Source organism: Condylostylus longicornis, unplaced genomic scaffold (assembly GCF_029603195.1).
Source record: "Condylostylus longicornis isolate FDR11 unplaced genomic scaffold, ASM2960319v2 ptg000052l, whole genome shotgun sequence".
Lineage (NCBI taxonomy): Eukaryota > Metazoa > Arthropoda > Insecta > Diptera > Dolichopodidae > Condylostylus > Condylostylus longicornis.
In genome coordinates, this window is record NW_026578021.1 from 158,317 (window position 1) to 182,777 (window position 24,461).

At 28.4% G+C, this 24,461-nt stretch overlaps 1 protein-coding gene across 1 annotated transcript in view; it reads left to right on the forward strand.

The window, feature by feature from the left end:
• Positions 1–224: 224 nt before the first annotated feature.
• Positions 225–24,461, forward strand: part of LOC129611557 (dynein axonemal heavy chain 7-like) — a 277,416-nt gene continuing 253,179 nt past the window's right edge. Inside the window, exons 1-3 of the mRNA XM_055524754.1 lie at positions 225–257; positions 5,422–5,768; positions 5,828–5,957. Coding sequence (XP_055380729.1) covers positions 225–257; positions 5,422–5,768; positions 5,828–5,957 — 510 coding nt within the window. The remainder of the gene's footprint in view (positions 258–5,421; positions 5,769–5,827; positions 5,958–24,461) is intronic.

Consider the following 24,461-nt stretch of genomic DNA (forward strand, 5'->3'; position numbering starts at 1 on the left):
TCTCTGGTGGGACTTTCAGAGTCCTCTTTCGTTCAGCAATTTCTTCGCCTCTCTCGTCTAATTTTGGTGTTCCCCAGGGCAGTCATTTAGGTCGACTGCTGTTCTTATGAATTCAATTAATGATATTGTTTCCATGTTAACGCACAGTGAGGTATTAAAATATGCTGATGACAAGAAAATTTTCAAAAAAATAATCTCTGCAAATGATGCGATGTATCTTCAGAATGATCTTAACCGCTTCTATGGGTGGTGTTCATGTAATAACCTGAAAATCGATGTAAGTAAATGTGCACAAATGTGCGACTCTAGGCAAATACGGCCACTTTTTACCAGCTATACTTTGAATGGCCAAACTCTTGCGAGTTCATTCAATAATGGACATGAATGCCTGCTTCGATAGCAAGTTATCATTCATAAATCACTACAATCATATCATATGCAGATCAAGCTCGACGTTAGGTTTCATTAAGCACTGATCAAAGGAGTTTAATGATCCCTATATGTTAAAATCACTCTATACATTCCTGGTCCGTCCTCATCTTGAATATGATTCACAAGTATGGTCACCCTGTTACGGTATACATATTAATAGTCTATTCAAAAAAATTTTTAAGATTCGCACTGCGTCTTCCTCCTTAGGAAGACTCCATCATTCTTCCATCTTATGAACACAGGCTCAAATTAATTGACTTACCCACTCTGGGCAAAAGACGTGATGTTGCGGATTTGTTATTCATTTTTTCGCTTATGAAAACTGACTTAATCGCTCCCGACATTTTGAGTAAAACTGTGAATAACTCTAACTTTAGGTTTCGTTCCCCTGATCTTTTCTTGGTCACTTTTCATAGGACAATTATGGGAAACATCAACCTGTCAGCAGAATGCTACAATTATGCAACAAACACAGACTTGACTTTGCACTGAAGAAAGACACGATAAAAGAGCTTTTATTTACTTATAGTTAAGTAATGTCTTTATATCTAACAAGTCCCAATGCTCAGAGAGAAACTTGAAAGCACATCTTATTTTATATGGCCTTTTTTAAATCGAAGTGGCTATTTTTTGAGAAGAAATATTAAAATAAATTCACACTTATTATAAAGCAGGTAAAATTTAGAACATATATTTGAAAAATCAAAAAAATATATTAATACTAGGGGCCCCTGTGGTTTGCTTTTTTATTATTATCTGTTGTAAAAACAGGATTGTGGGAATCAATTTTAAAATAAGTTTAGAAAAATTTGTACATATTATGGCATACATATGCAGGTATATACTTGTATATGCATAAATATCATATTGGTTTGAATACTAATGATAAATAAAAGTAATGGAAATATTTGTAATTTAATAAATTTTAAGATGTAATATGTGTCACTGTTAATTACATAGATATGATTAAAATTCAATTTAAGAATTAGTTAACAATTAAGAACGAAAAATTTCCTTATAAACAACGTTATCTGTTAAAATATTTCCATCATCGATTTTTCCCTGACGAACCGTATCTTTGACTTGAATTTTTAAAGAATTCTGAATTTTTAAAGGAGTCTATGGCTCTTGAACATGCTGTGTATAATTGCCCATGCGAAAAGCACGGCTGGGGGAGATAGAGGCCAACTTTTTCAAAAGTTTGCTCTTGGGACTTATTTATAGTCATGGCATATGCAAGACGGATGGGGAACTGATGTCGAACAAAATTAAAAGGAAAGGAAATAGTACCTTTCACGTTAAGCTTTAAAACCAAAGTGAATGTGAATTAATAAAAAATCAATGCCTCTTTTCTTCATGGAAACCTGGCTTTTCTTTTTTTACCTGGCTTGGCTACTTACTCAATTGAAATTTCGCAAGCACACGAAGAATAATTGCCTTAGTACGTAACGTAACGTTATTCGTATTCTTATATCTCTCACAATTTTTAGTTTTATTTTTTTTAATTCCATTTCATGTTAAATACAACAACAAAAAATTATTTTACTCTTACTTAACTCATTTAAAATATTTCGCTTCCTTTTGCTTTTTATTTTTGTTTAAGTAAACTAAATTTTGTTGTAGTAAAGCAAAAAATCAAAAAAAATATTACTACTCTTTTTTTATTCTCTTTCGCTTTTCGCTTTTCATTTTTTGTTTTTGTTTTACAGTATGTATAATCAATTGAGTAATGTAGATACTTTAGTATTCTCTTTTGCTATTTTCATTTTTTTGTTTTTGTTATTTATTAGATTATATGTATACCTGTTCATGAACTGGAAAAATCTTGTAAAATATAATATAGATTTTCATTGATAATTATTTTAAAATTTAAAAAAAAGCGGAAAAACAACAAACACAACCTTCGCCTTCAACGTTTTATTTGTTACTGAAAGCATTTCATTATTTTTAAGTGAACAGCTTTTTTTTCTCATAGGGTAAGTTAACGCAAGATATGGGAAGTACCTGTGGTGTCAAGTTGAAAATATAATTAATGAAAGATAATTCTTAAATATTGATATAAATACATAATAAAGAAAAAATTTGAAGAGGGAATTAGAAAATAATATCTAAAATACAATCAAATATTATTTGTTAAATACAAATTTTATATAAACTTCAAAATTTTACCTCTATTTTTATTTGAAAAAATATTAAAAACTTACTATCATTTATATCAATTAATTAAGAAAAAAAAATATTTAAAATGTTTGGAAAAAACAATCATATTTTTATGACCGTATTTGAATATTTTTCTATTTTTGGAATAAATGGTATTTTACCAAATGACTCGAAAATTCCGACTGTAAAATAACAGGTATTTTAAAATTTTTGTTCAGGTATTTTAATATGCAGGGACATTTTATAAATAGATTGCTCTTGTTTACCTGCTAATAAAATATGAAAAAAGAGCACAGCAAAATTTTTGAAGCACTCAATATAACATGTTTGAAATAGTTTTAAAATAATTATTTAAAAAAAAATTTATTGGAAGTAGGTACATACATATTTATTTTTAATAATTTAAAAACTAACTGAAATTATTTGAAACAATTTTATAAGTAACGTATGAATAATCGAAATGAGATAATTCAAATTGTTGAAATGTGTCAACCTATATTACTTTTAATAACATTTTTGTTAGCCGACACTACTCAACTTACCTTATTGGGAAATACAAAATGTGCATAAAAAATCATACATCCTTCCTCATTAACATTTGAAACCATACTGAAATATGAATTTGAAATTTTTTTTCATTTTTTCTTTCCTCCTACCTTTCTTTCTTTTTCGTGCAATAAATTTAAATGGGAAGCTTTTTAAAAAATGTGTATAATATCCTGAGATTTTTTAAAATACTAATCTCTTTTTTACGTAAAAAAAAAGAAAAAAATAATAAAAAGTATGACACGATCAGTGGCATTTAAAGAAAAAACCAACAACGTGGCCAAAAATTCGTAACATTTCGTAAAAAAAATTGAGTATTGGGACTTGTTAGATATAAAGACATTAAGTTAAGTATAACGTTTTTCTTTATTTTAACAAATTTTTGTTTTAATTTTTCCTTGTTTATATTCATATTTAATGGAGTATTAATACTAATAAGTTTTATTTTGTATGATTTTTATATTTAATTTTAAGTCAAAAATTTGTTCTGTCTAAAAAATATGTATCTGTGTATGTATTCTTTAATTTTAAGTTATAAAAAATTTTTGAGCTAAACATAAATAAATAAATATACAAACACACATATATCCTTATGTAATAACATGCAATCGTTTTAAAATTATTTTAAAATATTAAATATTCAATTCAAACGGGATTTGTTGCTCCACAGTTTTTCATATATCTAGATGCGAATAAATATATTCAAAGTCAAAGTCATGTTCCCCTACTATTTCACTATAGTAGGAGAGCTACATGCAAGACTATCGATTTTAGCCCGAAAACCATACAGGAAGAGGACCTGTTGTTCAGTACGTATATGAAACAATAAGATAGGGAAATTAGAAGAGGGTGTTGGTGGCTTGAAGGCACATTTTAAAAATAGTATGAACTCAGATTTGTAGCATTTTTTAGGGTCAGTGCATAGTTTAGGTTAGGTAGGTGTAGGTTTAGGGTTTTATTTTAACTACAAGAAGAAATAGTTTTGGGTTCTTTTTTCGATTTTTTACTTCGAAATGTAATATTAAAATTTAATTCTGTTATATTAAATTTATATTTATATTTCTGATACATTGTTCAATTTAAATTGCTACAATGTTGACAAAGTAAAATAAGTAGTCTTAAAGTTAATGAACATATCACTACAAAAATATAACCAAGCTGATTTTTTTGTACTTTTTTGTAAGATGTAAATCAAAAAAAGAAAACAATTAATAAAAAATAAAAAAGTATTTAAAAAAAAAAAGGAGAAATCCCCAGAATCAATTATCCTTGATATTGTGATCAAATTTTTAGTTTTTTGTGACAAATGTTTTGCAGTTAATGAAAATCCTAAAAAATAGCATAAAAATTTAAGCGCTAATTCTATTTGGAACATACTACAACTCTAGAATTTGTTATAAAACCTCCAAATTTTAATTTTAAGCCATTAAATCGCTGTTACTGCGAATTTCACTTAAGTTTATTAGTGACATAATTTGAAATATAGCCTTTTTACTATATAATATATAATATTATATTCGTAATTATAATCAAGTTTTAATATACAGGGTGTTTTTTGCATAAGGTGGCAAATAATAGGGATACTTCTTTGATTCTTTAAAAAAAAAAAATAACAAAAATTTTCGAGAAATTTAAAGTTTTAAAAAAAAAATTATGTCAATAAGATGAATAAAGAGCAATCAATCGCCTGTAAAACAAGCTTCTGATGGTTACTCTATAGCTTCTACTCTATACCTTCATTTTGAAATAGGCTGTAACTTCAAAACGAATAGAACCATTTCTGAAATTTGTAAGAATTATGTTTACATTTGATTTGGTTTGTAGCCTTCAGAATGAATAAATGATTTTTGGCAATTTGAAACTCTAGGCGTAATTGAGATAAATAATTTTGGCCATGTGTGTATTTTCGAAAATAGCAAAGAAAAATAAATTTGAGTTGTAAAGAAAATTGCGAAAAGCAAATACCTTTTAAAAAGAAGTACATTTTGCCAACTCTACAAAAAAAACTTTGGGTTAACGAGTAATAAGAGATAAGGAAGTTACAATTTTTTTTAAATTTTTTTAATCGGACTGGATTAATTTTACAATTTGTTTAGATAATACAACGATATTTTAAGCAATTTTTTAAATTTACTTTATTATATCCGCATAAATAACTTTGTTCAAAACACGATAATTCGTAAAATAGACATTGCTCTACTTTTAATACTCGTACATCACATTAAATAAATTTATATCGAAATCTTTAAACAGAAACTGTTATCAGACTGAGTTATTTTCCAGGTGTGTCGGGATCAATTACATATTGTTATAACAATGTCCCCTATCGGAGATGCAATGAGAGTGCGAATTCAGAAATTCCCATCAATTATAAATTGCTGCACTATAGATTGGTTTGAAACTTGGCCTGAAGATGCATTAGAAGCCATTTCAACGCGACTTCTCACCGGGGAGGATTTAAGTGAAAATGAGAGAAAGGCTTCCACAGAAATGTGCTTGTACTTTCATTCATCAACTCAAAATCTTTCAGAAAGGTTTGCGATACGATTGAAAAGATATGCATATATAACTCCTTCTTTATATCTTGAAGCGATAAATACATTTAAATTTCTTCTATCTACTAAAAAATGGTAAATATTTGTAAATTTTACTTGTACTTTTTTACTTAGCTAAGTGTTTTATTTCACAGCAAAATTTTAAATGAAAGAAATAAGTATCTCGTGGGTATATCACAATTGGAAATTGCAGGACAACAAGTAAATGCTATGCAAGAGCAACTTCAAGCTCTGGAACCTAAACTAAGAGTTACTGCGGAATCGGTAAGCAGTGTTCCCACTCGGTAAAAATAAAATGCATCCAATTTCTAGAAAAAAATGTATCCAAAATGTATCCAACCTCTGAAAGTAGAACTATTATACCAAGTCGTCTTATTTTGTAAAAATTAACTCATAATTAATATTAATTTGCTTTATTCAACAATGAGAGTTTTATAATGTATAGTAAATTCTTTAAGAAATCACATACAACTTCTATTACATTTTTAATGTAAAAGTTAATGTCAGAAAATACATACATATGTATATGTTCTTTAGTTGTTGAACTATGTGGTAAAGACGATTTACTATGAAAACGGGCAGATTCAAATATCGAATAATTATTTTGTTTTCAATTAGCTTAACTGACGAATGGAGCTTTCTTTTCTCAAAGTATAGTTTTAAAAATTTTATGAATTTTTAAATTTTTATTTATTCAGAAATACTACACGCACACTACCTAGTACAGAGTTTAATTTTATCATTTATATTTATATTGATCTTAAAAATTTTAAATACCACTTTAGTGAAACTCAAAACACATATACAAATTAATATACTATTGATGACAATTATGCAAAGTATACAAAAGAAAAAAATAAAAACAAAAAAAAAATAAAGTTGGGTCAAACCAATGGTTTGTATTGTTGCACTTTTCCCTTCAACAAGTAAAAATTCTGCTTTTAAAAACAGTCTATGTTATTATATTAAAATTATTTTCATTCATATACAAAACTATTTCTAGGATTGTATATATTTAGGATGATGCATATATGCAGTCTTTGAAATAAAGCAAAAATTAATATAAAGTGGGGTTAACATAATGCTCGATTTTAAGGTTTAATTGTGTGATTTAGGAGAATAATTATATTTTTTTATGTCATGGAATTTACCGTTAGCTTTTTGCGTTTACAGAAATTTGAAAAAGCTTGCGGTTTCGGAAATTTAAGGCGTCAAAAATTCAAATTTTACAAATTTCAAGAGGCGATAACTACAGAGGGGGTGGAGATGGAAAAAAATTTTCTTCCAGCGAAATGAACTATTTGTTAATAGTAGGTATTGGGTGTCTTTGTGCTGTGAAAAAAACAGCCCATATCGCACGCCTCAATTTCACTTTCTTATTTCCTGGTAAAGGTAGATGACCTGTTAAAGTGTGTCATGACCCATGTACATATGAATGTACGAAGCTGAGGTGGCCAGGTCAATGAACTATAAAGTAGGTCAAAGGTTGCAAAGCAAGTTGTTTACTTGTTCGACTTCAGCGCACTTGAGACTTTGCATGATTTGTTTACATGCGAGTTTCCTTTGCCGGAGTTGTGCAGCAGATAAGGAAATTTAAATTAAATATTTTAAAAATAGTATTAGGTAATCAGAAATATCAGAAGGTACGTATTTTTAATTTTACCTTGATAGTAAAAAAGGAAAAAACTTGTTATATTTACATTGAGGTACCTATAGTTTTTATTTTCCTTCTACCTTAGTTCTTGTTATTGTAGCTAGTTGCTTGCGCACCGCATTGTTTTTGTTTTTACTATGCATAATTAAGAAATAGCAGGAATGTCTTATTGCTTACTTTTGCATAAGAAAAACAAGATGCATGAAATTTGTTGTTGTTGATGCAAATAGTTGCGTTGAAAATAAAAGCAAATTCTTGTTTTCATTTTCTTTGATTGTACTTAAATACAAAAAAAAAAAAAAAAAAAAAAAACTGGTTAATCAAAAAAAGTCTAGTTGTTAATACATTACGCATTTGTATTTTTCTTAAAGTAGAATGTTCTATAGAACGTATATACCTATAAATTACAAAACACATTTTTTTTTTCACTTTTTCTTTAATATAATTATATATAGTACATATTTGTTTTTGGAATCTTTCTTTAAATATTTTTTTTTCAATGACTACAGGTTAGAATTGCAGATATCACTGGTTCAAATATTTGTATACGTCTTTGAAACCGGTTCCTATCTCCTGCAAGTTTTTCGTATATTCCTTTTCGAGCAATTCTGTAAGCAAAATCCCAGCATACATATAATGAATTTTTAATTTCAAGTTTAAGTGAACTTTTGTTTTCATATTTTTATTATGTAGTTAATTCAGTATTTTTTCCTTTATCAAATGTATGTAAATGTTTATTGCGTTTTTTACAGCACATCTTAATTTTTTAATTCCATTATGTGCAGCAATAGGGCATAAAGACTTATAGTTTTCAATTTGTAATAATGATGGAATACTTTCAGTTAAATCCTCTATTTTGGAGTTGTCAATGAATTGTTGTAAGAATACCTTTTTTTGAATGCCCTTTACATAAATCTTTTCAGCTGATTGTAAAATTTGCTTAATAATATGCGGTACTTGTGAATATTCTATATTTCCGCTATTCCACTTTAATCCATTTATATTATCTTCACAATATTGAACATTATATTTTGATTTTTGGGTAAGTTCGTGTTCAGGGTATGGAGATTTAAAATAATACAAAAGTAGTGTTTTTCATTTCCTTGTACAAATTGAAGGTCGACAATAAAAATCTGCCCGCTCATATTGAAAACAAGTGCTTGTCCTCAATGAAAGTTTAAATGGAAATAAAAGTACTGAAGAGGTTACTAGGTTTATATAATATTTTGACCAATTGACATGTTTTATGTTATAAGTATACGTAGGTTACAAGATCAATTTTTATTTTCATTATGTTTTTTCACCCATTTACAATGATGGTGGCCGGTCCATCGTGCTGTGGGAAAACCACTTTTATACATAATCTATTAAAAAATAATAAAGACAATATAAAACCTTGTGTTGAAAAAATAATTTGGTGTAATCCTGATAAAAATGCTATTCCCAAAAATATAGAACGGCTTGAGCATTATGTTACTGTTCCAGACATAAATGATATTCATGAACCTATATTAATAGTATTAGACGATATGATGTTAAGTACACAGGACAAACGAATATGTGAGTTATTTACTAGAGGTTCACATCACAGAAATTTGTCTGTAATTTTTGTAACACAAAATCTATTTTATCAAGGAAAATTTTCAAGAGATTTTTCATTAAATTGTAAATATTTAGTACTTTTCAAAAACCCTAGAGATAAATCACAAATATTACCTTTGGCCAGACAAATATATCCGAATCAGGTTAAAGAATTCGAAAAAATATATAATGAGGTAACATCACAACCATATGGACATATATTATTAGATCTCACTCAAGAAGTCAACGATCTTTTTAGATTAAGAAGTGATTTGTTTGGTCTAAATTCATGTTTTTGTACAAAAGATTAGTTAGAGCAATTAGCACAAGAATATGAGACGTTTGAAAACCAATCGACATATATTGCACCTTTTAAAAAAAATCTAAACCAAGGTTTCAAAAAATAATAATTAAGCATTGTGAACCAGAAGTAATAAAAACATTTTGTGAAATAGCTTTGAATATAAGGAAATTGAAATCTTAAAAGGAAATTGTAGTCTTAATAAAAAAATAACGAATCAACTAAGGAAGTATAAAAAAGAGTTACGGGCGTTAACCTCCAATAAAAAATCTATAAATAATAAACGAAAAATAATTATTCAAAAAGGGGGATTTTTACCAAGCCTTCTTGGAGCCATATTGTCTGGAATAATAGGACGTTTAAAAATGAATAGCGCAATGTTTAATAAAATGGTAATAATAAAACCTGAAATTTATGAAAAACTAAAACAAAATTCTGATGTCGAGCTAAATGAGTTAAATAAAAAGATGAAAAATATTCTACTGAATAAAAATTTGACTGATATCCAAAAGTGGTATTCAAAACCTGTTTAAAATAAGGAACAAAAGTAGAACTGTTCCCCAAAACATTACAGCACAGTCGTACGAGCCCAAACTTACAGAAACAAAGAGTACTCAAATTCGTCCAAAAACTGCTTTTAAAAACACAGACACCCAAACGAATTTTGTGGAATTTCAGGATGCTAAAATACAGTTCCCCGAGGAGGAAATATTCGAAAAAAAAACCAGACGATGTATTTGATAATGAATTGCATGAAAATGTTTTTACGACAGCGCTTTCTGCTGCATCAGCTGGTGAACGTCTTAGAAAACGTAAGTCTATCAGAAATCAAAATTTTTAGATGTATGAAACAGAAAATGGAGATATTATAACAGTTCCTTTAGACAGTCCTAGTCCTCCTCTGAAAAAAGAAAAAACTATAAATACCGAAAACTTAAGCAATTCTCAAAAACGTGTTTTACGTTCTGCTAAAACAGGTGACACACAAACACAGCTTGATTTTCCCATACGTGAAAGTAAATCGACAAGCACATGGACAACTTACAGTCACTTTACTAAGTGACTCGTCCATTAACTACTATTCTGAAAACACTACTATCCTTTTACTAATAAATTAAATAAACAGTTTGCCCTTGATGAAAAATGGAAAGTTGGAATTTCACAAGTGTATGTAAATGATTATGTATCACCCATTTACGGAGAAAACGACAAAAAAGAATTGCAATCACGATTGGAAGTACAGAAAAAAAATATGAAAACATATGTAGGTACAACTTATATTCCATATAGGAAAGAACAAATCAATTGTGATTGGAAAACTTTTGTTTTACCTACACTCATAGAAAATATAGAACCGGATGCAGGATATACAAAAAAGGAATGTGAGCGTCAACTTATATGGCAAATTTTTTGGGTATATTTCAAGGAACTCAAGTTACATGAAATCTGGAGAACCAACTGAATACACTGGTCAAGTGGTTAAAATATGTGTCAGCGATCCAGAAGTTGACATAAAAATAGGTGTAAAAACCAATTGGTCAACTGATGTTTTTATCAAAGAATGTTTTAATCAAATTTTAATAAAATGCCCCGATTTTAAAAAATATAAAGACAGAATTGTGCAATTGTACAAGTTTTATTTAGAAATCTTATATTTTATACCAGTAAATAAATCAGATATTATGTTTGTATACAGTGACATTATAGAACCACAAATTGTCAGTGACAATACTTTGAAGTGCTTACGAACAATAATAATTAATTTATTTATTTATTTATTTCAATCTACTGAGAAATAACCCTTACAGATTTTGGAATAAAAAATACAAAATCAGCTTAAAATTAAGTAAAGAAAAAATTAAACAAATAAAACAAAATTCATTTATGTATATAATATATAATAAAATTAAAGCTTAAGTACTATTGAAAAATTTGGTGACATCTCTTCTAACTTTATCTCTATTAGAATCAAAATCAATTTCAGAGGAACAAATATTAAATAAACGTTGAGAAGCAACTATAGGCTCGCAAAAACCATAATTAGTTCTATGCGAATCAAGATATAGAAAACGACGATTTCTGACAGCATGTGCTGGGGCGTAAATATTATATAAATTCAAAATTTCTGAGCAATTTATTCTCGCAGATAAAACATCATAAGAAAACATTACAGAAGCAACATTACGTCTACATTCAAGAGTTTGAATATCAATAAGTTTACATTTGGCAATGTATCCAGTGGTATTCAACTCCCAATTAAATTTACGCAGGCAAAACCGTACCGTATTCTTCTGGACAGATTAAATACGCTTTATATGATTTTCGTAGGATGGCATCCAAATAAGAGCAGCATATTCGAGGTGAGGACGGACCAACGAGACAAATAAGCTTTTAAATGTATAGGGATCAGAAAAATGTGCAGACTGCCTCTTGATAAAGCCCAGCATAGAAAAAGCCTTTGAAATTACATGGTCGATATGAGGATTAAAAGTAAGCTTGTTATCCAGAATTATCCCCAAATCCTTTATTTCATCGACACTATCTAATATAAAATTATTCACCCTATAGCTAAAATTAATGAAATTATTTGTTCTATAGAATCTCATGACCTTACATTTTTCTACATTTAACATGAAACCATTCGAAGAACACCAGTTATAAAATTTATGAATATTTAACTGGAGCCGATGACAATCCTCCACTGATCTAATAATTGAAAACAATTTTGTGTCATCAGCGAATGATAAAATAGAACAGTCAATATGACAAGCACAATGATTTGTGAATAAAAGAAAGAGCAAAGGACCCAAATGCGTTCCTTGAGGAAATCCAGAGGTAGCTAGAAATGTATAAGATTCACAATTGGAGATTTTAACAGAAATTTTGCGCTCTAGTAAATAAGAACGTATCCACTTCAAAGTTGTACCATGAACACCTAGTGCTTGGACCTTAGAAAGAAGTTTAAAATGATCTACTTTATCAAAAGCCTTAGATATATCAGTGAAAATAGCGTCCACCTGGAAAGCACGTTCCACTGCATTGTAGACTGAGTTCAAAAAAATTGATAAATTAGAACTGGTTGATCTACCTTTGACAAAACCATGTTGATTTGGTGAAATAATTTCCTTGGCTAAAAAATAAATTTTGTCAGTGACTATAGCCTCGAATATCTTTGGAATAGCGGATAACTTAGCTATAGGTCTGTAATTTCTAATATCTAATTTTGAACCGTTCTTAAAAATAGGAAAAATATTAGAAAATTTCCACTGATCAAGAAAAACACCTTCTTTCAAAGACCTATTAAAAATTATTAATAAAGGTTCAGATATACTGGATATACAATTTTTTAGTACAGAATTTGGAATCCCATCTGGACCTGTACTTAAGTTATGATCAGATTGGGAAATCTTATCATAAACGTCACCGTAAGTCAATTGCAAATATCCTAAATCTAGAACCTGGTGAACATCGTCATTATAATCCAGTGATTGAGAAATATTAGATTTTTCATAAACAGATTCAAAGTATTTAGCGAACAAATTACATGTTGATTGAATATCAGAAGCTATAGATTCATTATAAAAAATGCCAGTAGGAAAACCAGAAGATCTTTTATGCGCATTGATATATGTCCAAAAAAATCTAGGGTTAGACTTCATATTCGATTCACAAGTCAAAATATAATTATTATATAAAAATTTACTTAAAAAATCGAATTCCCTTCGCAACCTCTGAAAGACTATTTTATCTGCTGAAAGCGAGCTGCGCTTAAATTTTCTATAAGCATTATTCTTCGCATTTTTCAAAGAAAGAAGCCTCTTATTATACCAAGGTGGATGCCGAGACTTGATTACACTTTTCTTTGGAATATATTTAGAAATACCTAAAAATAAAATTTTTAAAAATTCATTATAAGATTTACTTAAACAAAGCTTGTCATTTAAAATTTCATGCCAGTCAAATAGAGATAAGTAACTATTTAACGAAGAAAAATCACCAAATTTAAAATTGAATTGTGGAATATTTACAATTTTAACAGGTAAATCATTAACAAATTTAAGCTTAATTAATAATGGTGGGTGATATAAATCTTTTTTTACAATAGGAATTTCAAATTCATTAATCATAAAACTAATATCATTAGAGATAAAAACTAAATCTAATAATTTATTTAAAATATTAAAAATATTATTGATTTGAGCTAAGTCAAGTGAAAATAATGAATCTACAACATACGAATCACAAGAATTAGCTTTAAGTGGCATTAAAATTTTGTTTACATTATTATCAATATATTGCCACGATATTGAAGGTAGATTAAAATCACCCAATATACAAAAATAATTATTTATATCACAATTTAAATCAAAAATATGTTGAATATTTTGAATGTGTAATTTATAAAGTTCAAATTCACTATTTGGGGGAATATTACTTAAAATTACAAATAAATTCCTTGTATTAGAAATATTATTGCAAAAAATATTAGACTTATTAAAAGTAATTCTTACACATAATTGTTCGATTGAATTATCATGATTTAAAAGAGTAATAGGCTGACTGTAGTAAGATGAATTCACAGCTAGTAATACTCCACCACCAAGTCGCCGACCTGTAGCTAATGAATCTCTGTCTTTTCGATAAACACAATAAATAGACTCGTCGAATAATTCAGAAGAAAAAATTCCATTGTGTAGCCATGTTTCAGAACAAGCAATGACAGAAAAGAAATTATCATATGCAGTTCTGTAGAATTCATTAGTTTTAGTACGTAGGCCTCTCGTATTTTGATAATATAGATTAAAGTAATTGTCATCAGAGAAAGTAGAATTTGCCGTATTGAATGAGTTTTCAGATGAGAGAGATGAATTAACATTACCACTGGTATTATTGTGTGTGTGAGAATATAACGGTGATGATGAATTTGATGAGAGAGATGTAGTAAGCGACAAAGAATTGTATGCTACATTAGAAATTTTATTTAATGTGGCACATGTTAACTTATTTGTTTTTGCTGAACTGATGATGAGTTTTTTTGAAATATAAAATCTTTTGTTTCAATTCCTGATGGCCAAAATTCAGTAGTCTTGATAATATTGTAAAATTCCTCAGGTACACTTATTTTAAATGAAATAGCATTCAGCTGACTAATGTCAGCATCCTTTTTTACTAATTTAAAACACTTGATAACTGATTGGTCAATCTTGAGCTTAGAGGATACATAATTTATCACATTCTGAGATGTTGTATTTTTGTTGAGACGAGAAACATGTAGCCATTTTTGGCGCTGTACAACAACCAAATTACAGGCGTTGTCATCCACAGTAGCACTTTCTGACTCATGATCATTAAGTGAAGAAACAGCAATATGTTTGGGATTACACTGTTCACTTACATTATTAGCATTTATATCCGTAGATACTGAACTTAGTTCCACTTTATCTAGAGAAATGCTGGATGGCATAGTGTTGATTAAAACAGGATCCTTGGAAACAGGCTTAGACAATTTCAAAATGGTATTTTTGATGGATGACAATTCATTAGATAAATTATCCAGCTTAACCAAAATATCACGAAAAGAGATACTGAAGCAAGAGTCGCATCGCCAAGAAATATTGCAATATTCTTTATTTATAAGTCTTAAAACGCTATTAGTAATATTAGAGCATTTTAAGCAATAAATCGATTCACAAAGTGAACTGCACTTTACATTTAAATTATTGTTGATCAAAGTGCCACATTTTGAACAATTTACCGCCATATTAGAAAAATAAAAAGAAAATAAAAACAAAGCCAAAAAATTAGATGTTAACGCAACGAGGTGTAGCGAGAAACTGATAATAAAGAATAAAGAATATAATAACGAATACATACGAAAATAATTTTTTTGAATTTAAAAATATTCATTATTTTCCAGTTGAAAATAAATTTTTTGATAATATTTCTATTATGTTATGTGATAAATATGGTAAACAAATAAATTTTTCCAATAGTAATATTCCTACAAAAATTGTATTACATTTCAAAAAAGTATAAATAAAAGGTATTAAGCAAAAATTATATTACTTTTCTATTATATTATGGAACGATTGTATTATAAGTATTATTTAGTTCAATCTTGTAAAGGGCTTGATGATATCGGCCCCTTACTTCATTCTGCCTTGCCTATCAAAGAGGTCGAGGATTGGGAAGTTTTTTTGGGGGGCTTTTTAAATATTTGAAACCTATGTTTGTCTCCGGAGCTAACATATTGAAAAATGAAGCAATTAATTCCAGTATGAATGCTCTATCTGATATTGCAACTGGAGCAAATATAAGAGAAGTAGTTCTGGATCGGGGTAAAGAAATTTTAAAAAATGTGAGACGTAGAGCAGTTCGTAAATTAAACGAAATGTATGGATCTGGAAAAAGAAAAAGAAAAACTATAAAAAGGCGCCTCATTAAAAAAATCGACTATTTTGCTTCAAAGCGACGAAAAGTTAATTGCAAAAGAAAAAAAGTTGATATTTTTGATTAATTATGATTGAATGTATGAAATCAGAATTGGATATTTTTAGAACAAAGCCAATTCAATCTAGTATTTTAAGATCTGAAGAAGTTTCGTACAATCTTATTGCTCCTTTAGATAATCCATCAACTATTGAATTTGTCTCATTAGGTCAGAGATTTATCTTCTACATATCTTAGATTAAACGTACAAAAAGATGGAAACCATTGGAATAACGACAAAGATGATGACGGAAAGACATTGCCCCAACCAAGTGTAGTGAATAATCTTCTACACTCAATAATAAAACAGTGTAATGTTCAATTTAACGGAAAAAGTATTACCTCGTCAGATTGAAATTATCATTACAGAGCATACATTGAATCATTATTAAATTATGGTACGGCTGCCGCTACTACTCATTTAGAGTGTGCTGGATGGTGTTTAGATAAACCAAACATAGCAAAACCAGATAATAATGGATCAAAAGAACGTCAAAAACTTATCATAACAGTAATATCGTAGAGCTAATGGGTAAACTACATTTGGATATGTTTAACCAACCGACTCTTTTAATAAACAACGTTGATGTGAGAATTACTTTAACACTTGAAAAATCAGATTTTTATATTTTTGCAGACGACGCTGATGAATCTCAGTTAAAAATTTTGGAAGCTACATTATTTATGAAGCACGTAATAATAAACCCAAGTATGCTACTAGCCCATAATGCTGTTCTAGAAAAATCTAATGCCAAGTACAATTACAAGCGTGCTGAAGTAAAAAGTTTTACAATTCCTTCTAATACATCAACTATTTCACTTGATAATGTCTTCATTGGGCAATTACCCAACACCATAATTTTTTGCCTTACAGAAAATGTGGGCTACTCTGGAAAAAGTTTAAAAAATCCATATAATTTTTGACATTTCGATATGTCCCAGTTTGTATTGTATGTACAAGTACCAAACACAATAATTTGAAACAAGTTTTTCAGATGAAAATAATTGTCATACTCGTGCATACCATACACTTTTTTCTGGTACAGGAATTTATCATAATGACAAAGGACATCAAATATCAAAATCTATGTTTAGTAGTGGATTTTTCATCTTGGCTTTCGATTTGACACCAGATGCATAAGGAAATGAGATATGTCAGGGTCTATTTAATCAAGGTACAATTAGAATTGAAGCAAGGTTATCTAAAGCGCAATCATCTGTATTGACTGCTATTGTCTACGGAGAATTTGATGCAAGTGTCGAAATTGACAAAAATAGAAATATTTTCACAAACCTATAAATAGAACATTTGTATAAATGGTTTTAATATTCAAGATGATGTCATCGTCTTATGCACTTGTTGATATAACGTTTTGTTGTGACGACAAGAATACCTTATTTGTAAAAGATATTTGCTTAGTTGGGATTCAAGAAAAAGGCAAAAAAATTGTAAAGGAGTTTTCTTACAAATTTCCAACTAAAGAACTAATATATGAAAATTTTGAAAACTATTCGTTTGGAACTTTGATTAATGACAATATAAGCTATGAACTTAAAGAAATATTAAAAAAATTCAATGTGATATTGACTAACGGAAAAATCAAAAAAGATTTCATTTCGTATTACATTAAAGAAAACAGTACAGTTTATGATTTAAGTGAATTAAATTTATGAATACTTTAGATATTATAAAATATTTAAATTGCAATAAATATACAAGAAAAAAATTTAGAGGTGTATTTGCTTTAGATCAAATACCAAAAAACCTTGAAAGATCTTCCCTTATAATTATAAATACTGATAAAGCAAAAGATCCTGGCGAACATTGGTTAGCCATATATATTCCAAAATATGGTTGTGTTGAATACTTTGATTCTTATGAAGGTTTACCAAATAAAAATGAAATTTTAAGTTTTTTAAAAGATAAATGTATTGTTTTCAATGACAAACAATTACAAAGCACCTTTTCAGAAGTTTGTGGAGAATACTGTTGCGTGTATGCATGGTATAGATGTTTTGGTATAAGTATGAATAATTTTTTACGTGAATTTAAGAAACGCAATCATATTAAAAATGATCAAATAGTTTTAAGAAAATTTCACAAGATATTTGGAAAGCAGAATATTCAGACATGTGTTTCTAGAAATCATGTTATATAAAAGATGAAATGTCTCAACTAAACAGTTTAAAAACAGACAGCTAGGTCAACATTACTTAATCAGTGTTTCTTAAAACATGTTGTTGGCGTATACTTATTTTTTAAACAAAACAAATACTGTAAAAGTAGTAATAGGATTCCACGTAGAATTATTAGAAGCAACCATTTCAATACACCGTATTGGAAAAAAGGAAATTTTTATAAATTATGAAGATTGGGTGGAATTTTATCAGCAATTTCAAACAAAGTTTAAAAAAAAATTATAAATAACAAGGTCTCTTGTCTACAATTTGGAATAAAAACAAAAAATTTACAAACTTTCGTGTTAAGGAGCGAAGAGATGGATGAATTTCATATCCTAATTTACATCCTAATTACAACCACAAGGCTGAAGTAGGTGTAAAAGACTATGTAAGGAAATATATAAGACAATGTGCAGAAAACAATGAAATCATACTAAAAAGTGAAATTTATATACCATTAGATCGATTTAACTTTTAATGTAATTATTCTAGATTGTTTTATGAAATTCCGTTTTTACTTAAAAATAAGATAAAAAAATATTTAGAAATAAATAAAAGCACTATGCTACTAGACTAATATGTTACTTGTATTTTATTTTATTTTTTCTTTTATTTACATTATTTTTGTGTTATTTAAAACATGAGTAATTATAAAAATAATAAAAAGCAAACCAAATACAGCATAAGACATTTATAGCAACTCCAGCAAAATGAATTTGGTATCTGAATTGGATCTTCTTCATTATTGAACATAATTGAAACCCCATCCCCTCTTGGTGATTGAGTATCCATTTTTATTTCTTTAGTAAAACTGGAAAATTCGTTACAGTTATGCTGCTACGATTATAAATTGATGTATACTAAAGTTTTTTATTTGAATCATGCTTAAATATAAAAATACTGACTTTGTTCATTTTATTGAGCTGCAACGGCATATATAAATAATCGAATCCTTTTTATTTTTCTTATTTTAAAAATGTATGTCAATGAGTTTTTAAATGTATATGATTCTGTTATTTTGGAAGAACATAAGAATCAAATTTTATATTTAAACAATTACTTAGAAACATTTAAACATAAATTACAATTAACTAGTTCGATACACGGAAGCCATTTTACTATTTGCCCTTGGGCGTACGACGATACTACATCTGGACCAGATACTTGTGAATGCTATACAATAAAAAAATACAAAATTAAAGTTGCAAAATTGATTGATTGGTATAAAAAAAATGTCAAAATCTCAAATAGTATCGGCGATACATAGACCAGCTAGAAAACGATATCTCAGAAGAAAATTCAAGCAAAAGGGAATAAATGATACGTGGCAAATAGATTTAGTTGAAATGATACCCTACGCTAAATTCAATAGAGGATATAAATACATGTTAACAGCTATAGATATATTTTCAAAATACGCTTACGCAGAACCTGTAAAAACAAAAAATGCTGAAAATGTTTTAAACTCTTTAAAATTAATAATTAAAAGATCAAAATCAATTCCCAAAAATATTCAATCTGACGAAGGCAAGGAGTTTTTTAGTTCAAAATTCCAAAATTATATGAAAGAAAAAGCAATTAATCATTATCACACATTCAGCGAAATGAAAGCATCAATTGTCGAAAGATTTAATAGAACATTAAAAACTATGATGTGGAAAACCCTTAGTTTAAATAGAAATTATAAATGGTTACATATTTTATCATCATTAATACAGAAGTATAATTCAACAAAACATAAGAAAATAAAAATTTCCCCTGAAGAAGTTACAAAGAATAAAGTTGGGTCAAACCAATGGTTTGTATTGTAGCACTTTTCCCTTCAACAAGTGAAAATTCTGTTTTTAAATACAGTCTATGTATACCTATCACACTATTAAAATTATTTTCATTCATACACAAAACTACTTCTAGGATTGCATATATTTAGGATAACGCATATATGCAGTCTTTGAAATAAAGCAAAAATTAATATAAAGGGCGGACGGACGGACGGACAGAGTGAAACTAATAAGCACTTTTTTCAAAAAATTTTTTGGAAAAGTGCTAAAAATGTACAATATTTATTAAGAAATATCTATATAGAACCTAAAATTTTTCAAAAAAGTAAATATAAAATTGGTGATTATGTAAGGATAAATAAATACAAAAAGCATTTTGAAAAAGGTTATCAACCTAACTGGTCCACCGAGATTTTTAAAATCGCTAAAGTAAATAAAACATATCCCATTACATATCAATTAGTTTGGCATTACTATTTCTGGTGGTTTCTATAAGGAAGAACTTACTTCTGTTAAATATCCTGATGCTTACCTAGTAGAAAAAATTATTAAAAAACAGGGAAATAAAGTATTCGTAAAATGGTTGGGGTTCAGCGACGATCATAATACATGGATCAATAAAGATAGTATTATTCAAAACATAGTACATATTATATACATAGTTTTATTTTTCGACCTTTGTAGAATAATAAAAATTGGAGAAAGTAATTCTTTTGTTTGTTTTTTTATTTTTTAGTTTATTTTTATATTTTTATTTTTTTACAAATTTAATTTTGTTTTAGCCTCTTATATCCGTAAGGAAGGGATCTACAGCAAAGTTGCGTGTTTCTGATTTCGGTTGATATTCTTTTACTTGCGGAACCGTTAGTACTTTGTGTTCTTTGTTGCGCCCAATATTTTGTGATAATATATAAATTTCGTTGTCTGCTTTCGGGTTTAACACAGATTCTTTGATTGTGTTAAAATTAATTTTTTGGGAAGCTTCATAATTTAAACAAAAACCCTTAACTTTACATATAATGTTTTCTTCTTTATCTTTTGTACTATATACTTTAAATGAGTAATTTTTGGACCCACCGCTTAGAAATTCTGTTATGTAGCTATCTTTACCATAACATTCTAACTCATCTGTCATGTCACCAATAAAATCTCCTACTGAAGGTTCATAGTCCCCTTCACGACTGATATACACTACGGAATCAGTATCGTAATATAAGACTCTTTCTTGAAGTTTTTCTAAGTAACTGTACAGTTTTAATCGCGCCTGAGTTGTTGTGTAAGCAGCAATACACACATTAACTGTTGGTAAGGAATCCATTACTTCTTCCTTCTACTGCCAATTAACTATAATGTTTCTTCATTTACCGGAAAAATATAACAAACTTCTATAGATGGGTTTGTTAACAGGTTGTACAATTCTCTAGGCTGGTTAATGATTGATGTTTTTTGTAAATTTTCTCTTTGACCAAATTTGCCCCAAAATGAATTTGACATTAATTTGGCAAATGATCTTAAACCAGGATTGTTGGAAACCTTTTCATGCTCCAATTAAATATCTTCTTTATCAAAAAAATCTTTAACATTAAGCTTCTTGTTTAATTTTAATAAATTTGTTCATCATATTTGTAAATAAGCCCTGTGTATCCATGTTTTTATCATATTTCGTAGTTTGGTATTCCCAAACTTCATAAATTTCTAACATTTTATAACCTTTTTCAATAGCTTTTACAACTTCGTCAATTCCTATTAAAGCTCTTTCCTCATCTGAATGTGGACAACATTTTTCAAGCCATTTTTCTTCACTACAACTTCGACATAATGAAAGCATTAACTTGTTGTTTTGTTTTAGTGGGAGAACAGGATGTAGTTAGTTCGTTGGTGGTAAAATTTTACATTTAAGAATTCCGTCCATGTTATTTAGTTTTAGAGTAGAAAAAATACTTTCCCCGACATAAATTTGCAGGTGGCCAATAGGAAATTTTCCGTACTTGCAAATGTCTATATATTTTATTTTTTCTAGCTCTTTACATTTATAATAGTTTTAGACATTTCCTGATCGTCCTCCATAAAAAGCATTTCGAGGATTCAATGGTGCATGTTGCACTAACGGATGATTTTTTAAATAACTTGCTTCTTCTTTACTAATTAATGAATTAAATTCACATTGCCACATTTCAATAGCACCGTAACCTAATTTTCGTAATCGTTCAGCTTTTTTAATAGTTCTTTCATACCTCGTGTTCATTGTATCATTTGAATCGTCTAGCAAACTGTTATTTCGGTTATGTGGTATACAAGTAGGGTGTCCATGATAATAACAACCATAAAATTCAAAAACTTCTGATTAGTTTCTGAACAAAAACCGTCCACTTTTATACCGTTAACAAATGATTCTTGTTGTTTTGCTGTATGTCTGATGTTAATATTTCTTTTTTCTTCTTCCCATACTAACCATTGAATAGTCACTTTTGATTGATTGTCTGAGTTTCTGTATCCATGTTTAGGAATTAAACTAATTGTGTCCTCTTTTAAAAAATTTCTTCTAAATGCAAGATTGCATGTAGATGCAATTGTTGTTGCTTCTAGAAATGGTTCAACATTACACTGCTTCAAGAATATTTTTCTGAATTTTAAACAAGATTGTGTTAAAATGGTAACGTCATTGACACAGTATTCAATAATTTCTTTTTTAATGTTAAACATTTTATTTTTATTTTCTTCATACCATTTTAAGAAGGTTTCACGCTCATCTACTTTCATGTCGTTTGGATTGTAATATTCTACAGAGGGTGATTGCCCAATATAATTTTCATTTTTCGCTGTGTTAAAAAGATGCGGAAAATACCCTTTCTTCATATTAAATTGTAGATCAAAAGCTTTTGGTAATTTCGACAAAGCCATTGGAAAATTAACGAATCTATAAATTTTATATTTCCCAATAGCATCATTATTACTTTTGCACCCCTCATTATCAGTTTAGTTTGTAAGGATGTTTTTTCTAAAATAAAATTCAAAATAAACTGATGATCGAAAGTTTGTCCATTGTGTGCAATTACTATAATATTTTTAAATTTTTTTCTCATTTCCAATATGTAGTTAAGAAAAGTTTCTATAATATTTCCTTTTTCAATTATTTTTCTTCTAATTTTGCAATTTGCGCATAAATATAAAGATACAATATCAATACACTGATCGCACCTTTGCTCAAAAACACATAAAGTTGTTTCATGTTGTTTAATGACAATTTTATTATTTTTTACAAGTTTTTCTTCAAAAAACTTTTCTTGTTTTATTTCTAAATCATAAAAAATGAACAAGAAATTTTTTAAATTGGGTTGATTTTTATTTGGTTGGATTTATGTTATAAATGGTTACTTTCCACGTACTTATTGCATATTTTACAAAAATATTCACCGCAAATGTGTTGTCTATCTTTTTTGTAGACCTTTAAACATTTGAAACATTTATGTATTAGTTCGCAAATACTTATTGTAGTTGAACTAGAACTTTTGTGGTTATCAAAACATTCTTTACCATTAAATTTTCTGTTACAATCATTATACATAATATTTTTCAAATTTTTATCACATGGTGGTGATTTTTGACAACACGGACATGATCCAGTACATCTATGTCCATTTTTGTTATTATACGCTGCATGACAATCTTCACAATAATATATACAACTAAATGCTGCTGTAAGTGACGTAATCACGTTGTAATGGTTTTTGTGAAATAAAAGATTTAATTTTTTCCCTGTTCCTAATCCTTCAAATATTATATCTTTTCCTTTTGTACCATATTTATATACTATTATTTTATAATTACATAGATGTTTTTGAAATTTGTTTAGTTCGATGACCCCATAGCCTTTGCTAAGAATTGTAAGACTTGCATTTTTAATAAGTTCTGTGGCTTTTTTCGTTTGCAATTTTAAATTAGTTTTTATTATTTGTTTATAATCTACAGATTTTTCGACTTGATGAATAGCTACAATTAAAGCTCGAAGCAAGCATAAATTACCTCTGTTTGAAATTGTAATAACTCTTCTACGGTGTTTGCATTCGTCATCAAAATTTGTGTATTTTAAAGTTTTACCGGTTCCTTGTGGTAATTTAACACATGTTGCTGTTATACAAAATTTATCAGAGCTTAAACCTTCAGAGTTACTCTGAAAAATATTTGATATGATGTTCCACACGTCTTCAAATTTAAGCTCTCTCGCCTCCTGAAATTTCACCCATCCCAGTCCTCTGTGTTCAAAACTTTCATCGCAAAATGTCAATCCTATTTGATCTGTGGGGTCAACTCCTTCAAGAATGTATTTCAAAACTTGTTCAATTGTGTTTTTGAACCAATCAATTGGCTCTAGCTGTGATGGTGCTGCTTTAACTTTAAATTTTATTACGCGACCTTGAATATTGAACCGTTTTATGACGGATATGTTTTCACTTTCGATGGTATACGCCTTTAAATTTTCTCGAAAAGATTGTAGAAATTTTTTTAAAACAAATTTGCGCGCCATGTTTTTATTCGAAAATACGAAAGTATATTGGCTGTAAACGAATTCAAATTTATTATATTAGTAATAAAAGAAACTAATTGTTACATTGTAGCAAAATCATATTTCAGTTAATTAAACCTTGGACTTAGAATCCATTAAAAATAGAAATATTCAGATTTAATCATCTGAAATGTATAAAAATAAATGATGATTTCTAATAGTAAAGATAAACATCAAATGCGGTGCAATCAATTGCATTGTACACTTCAAAATTATA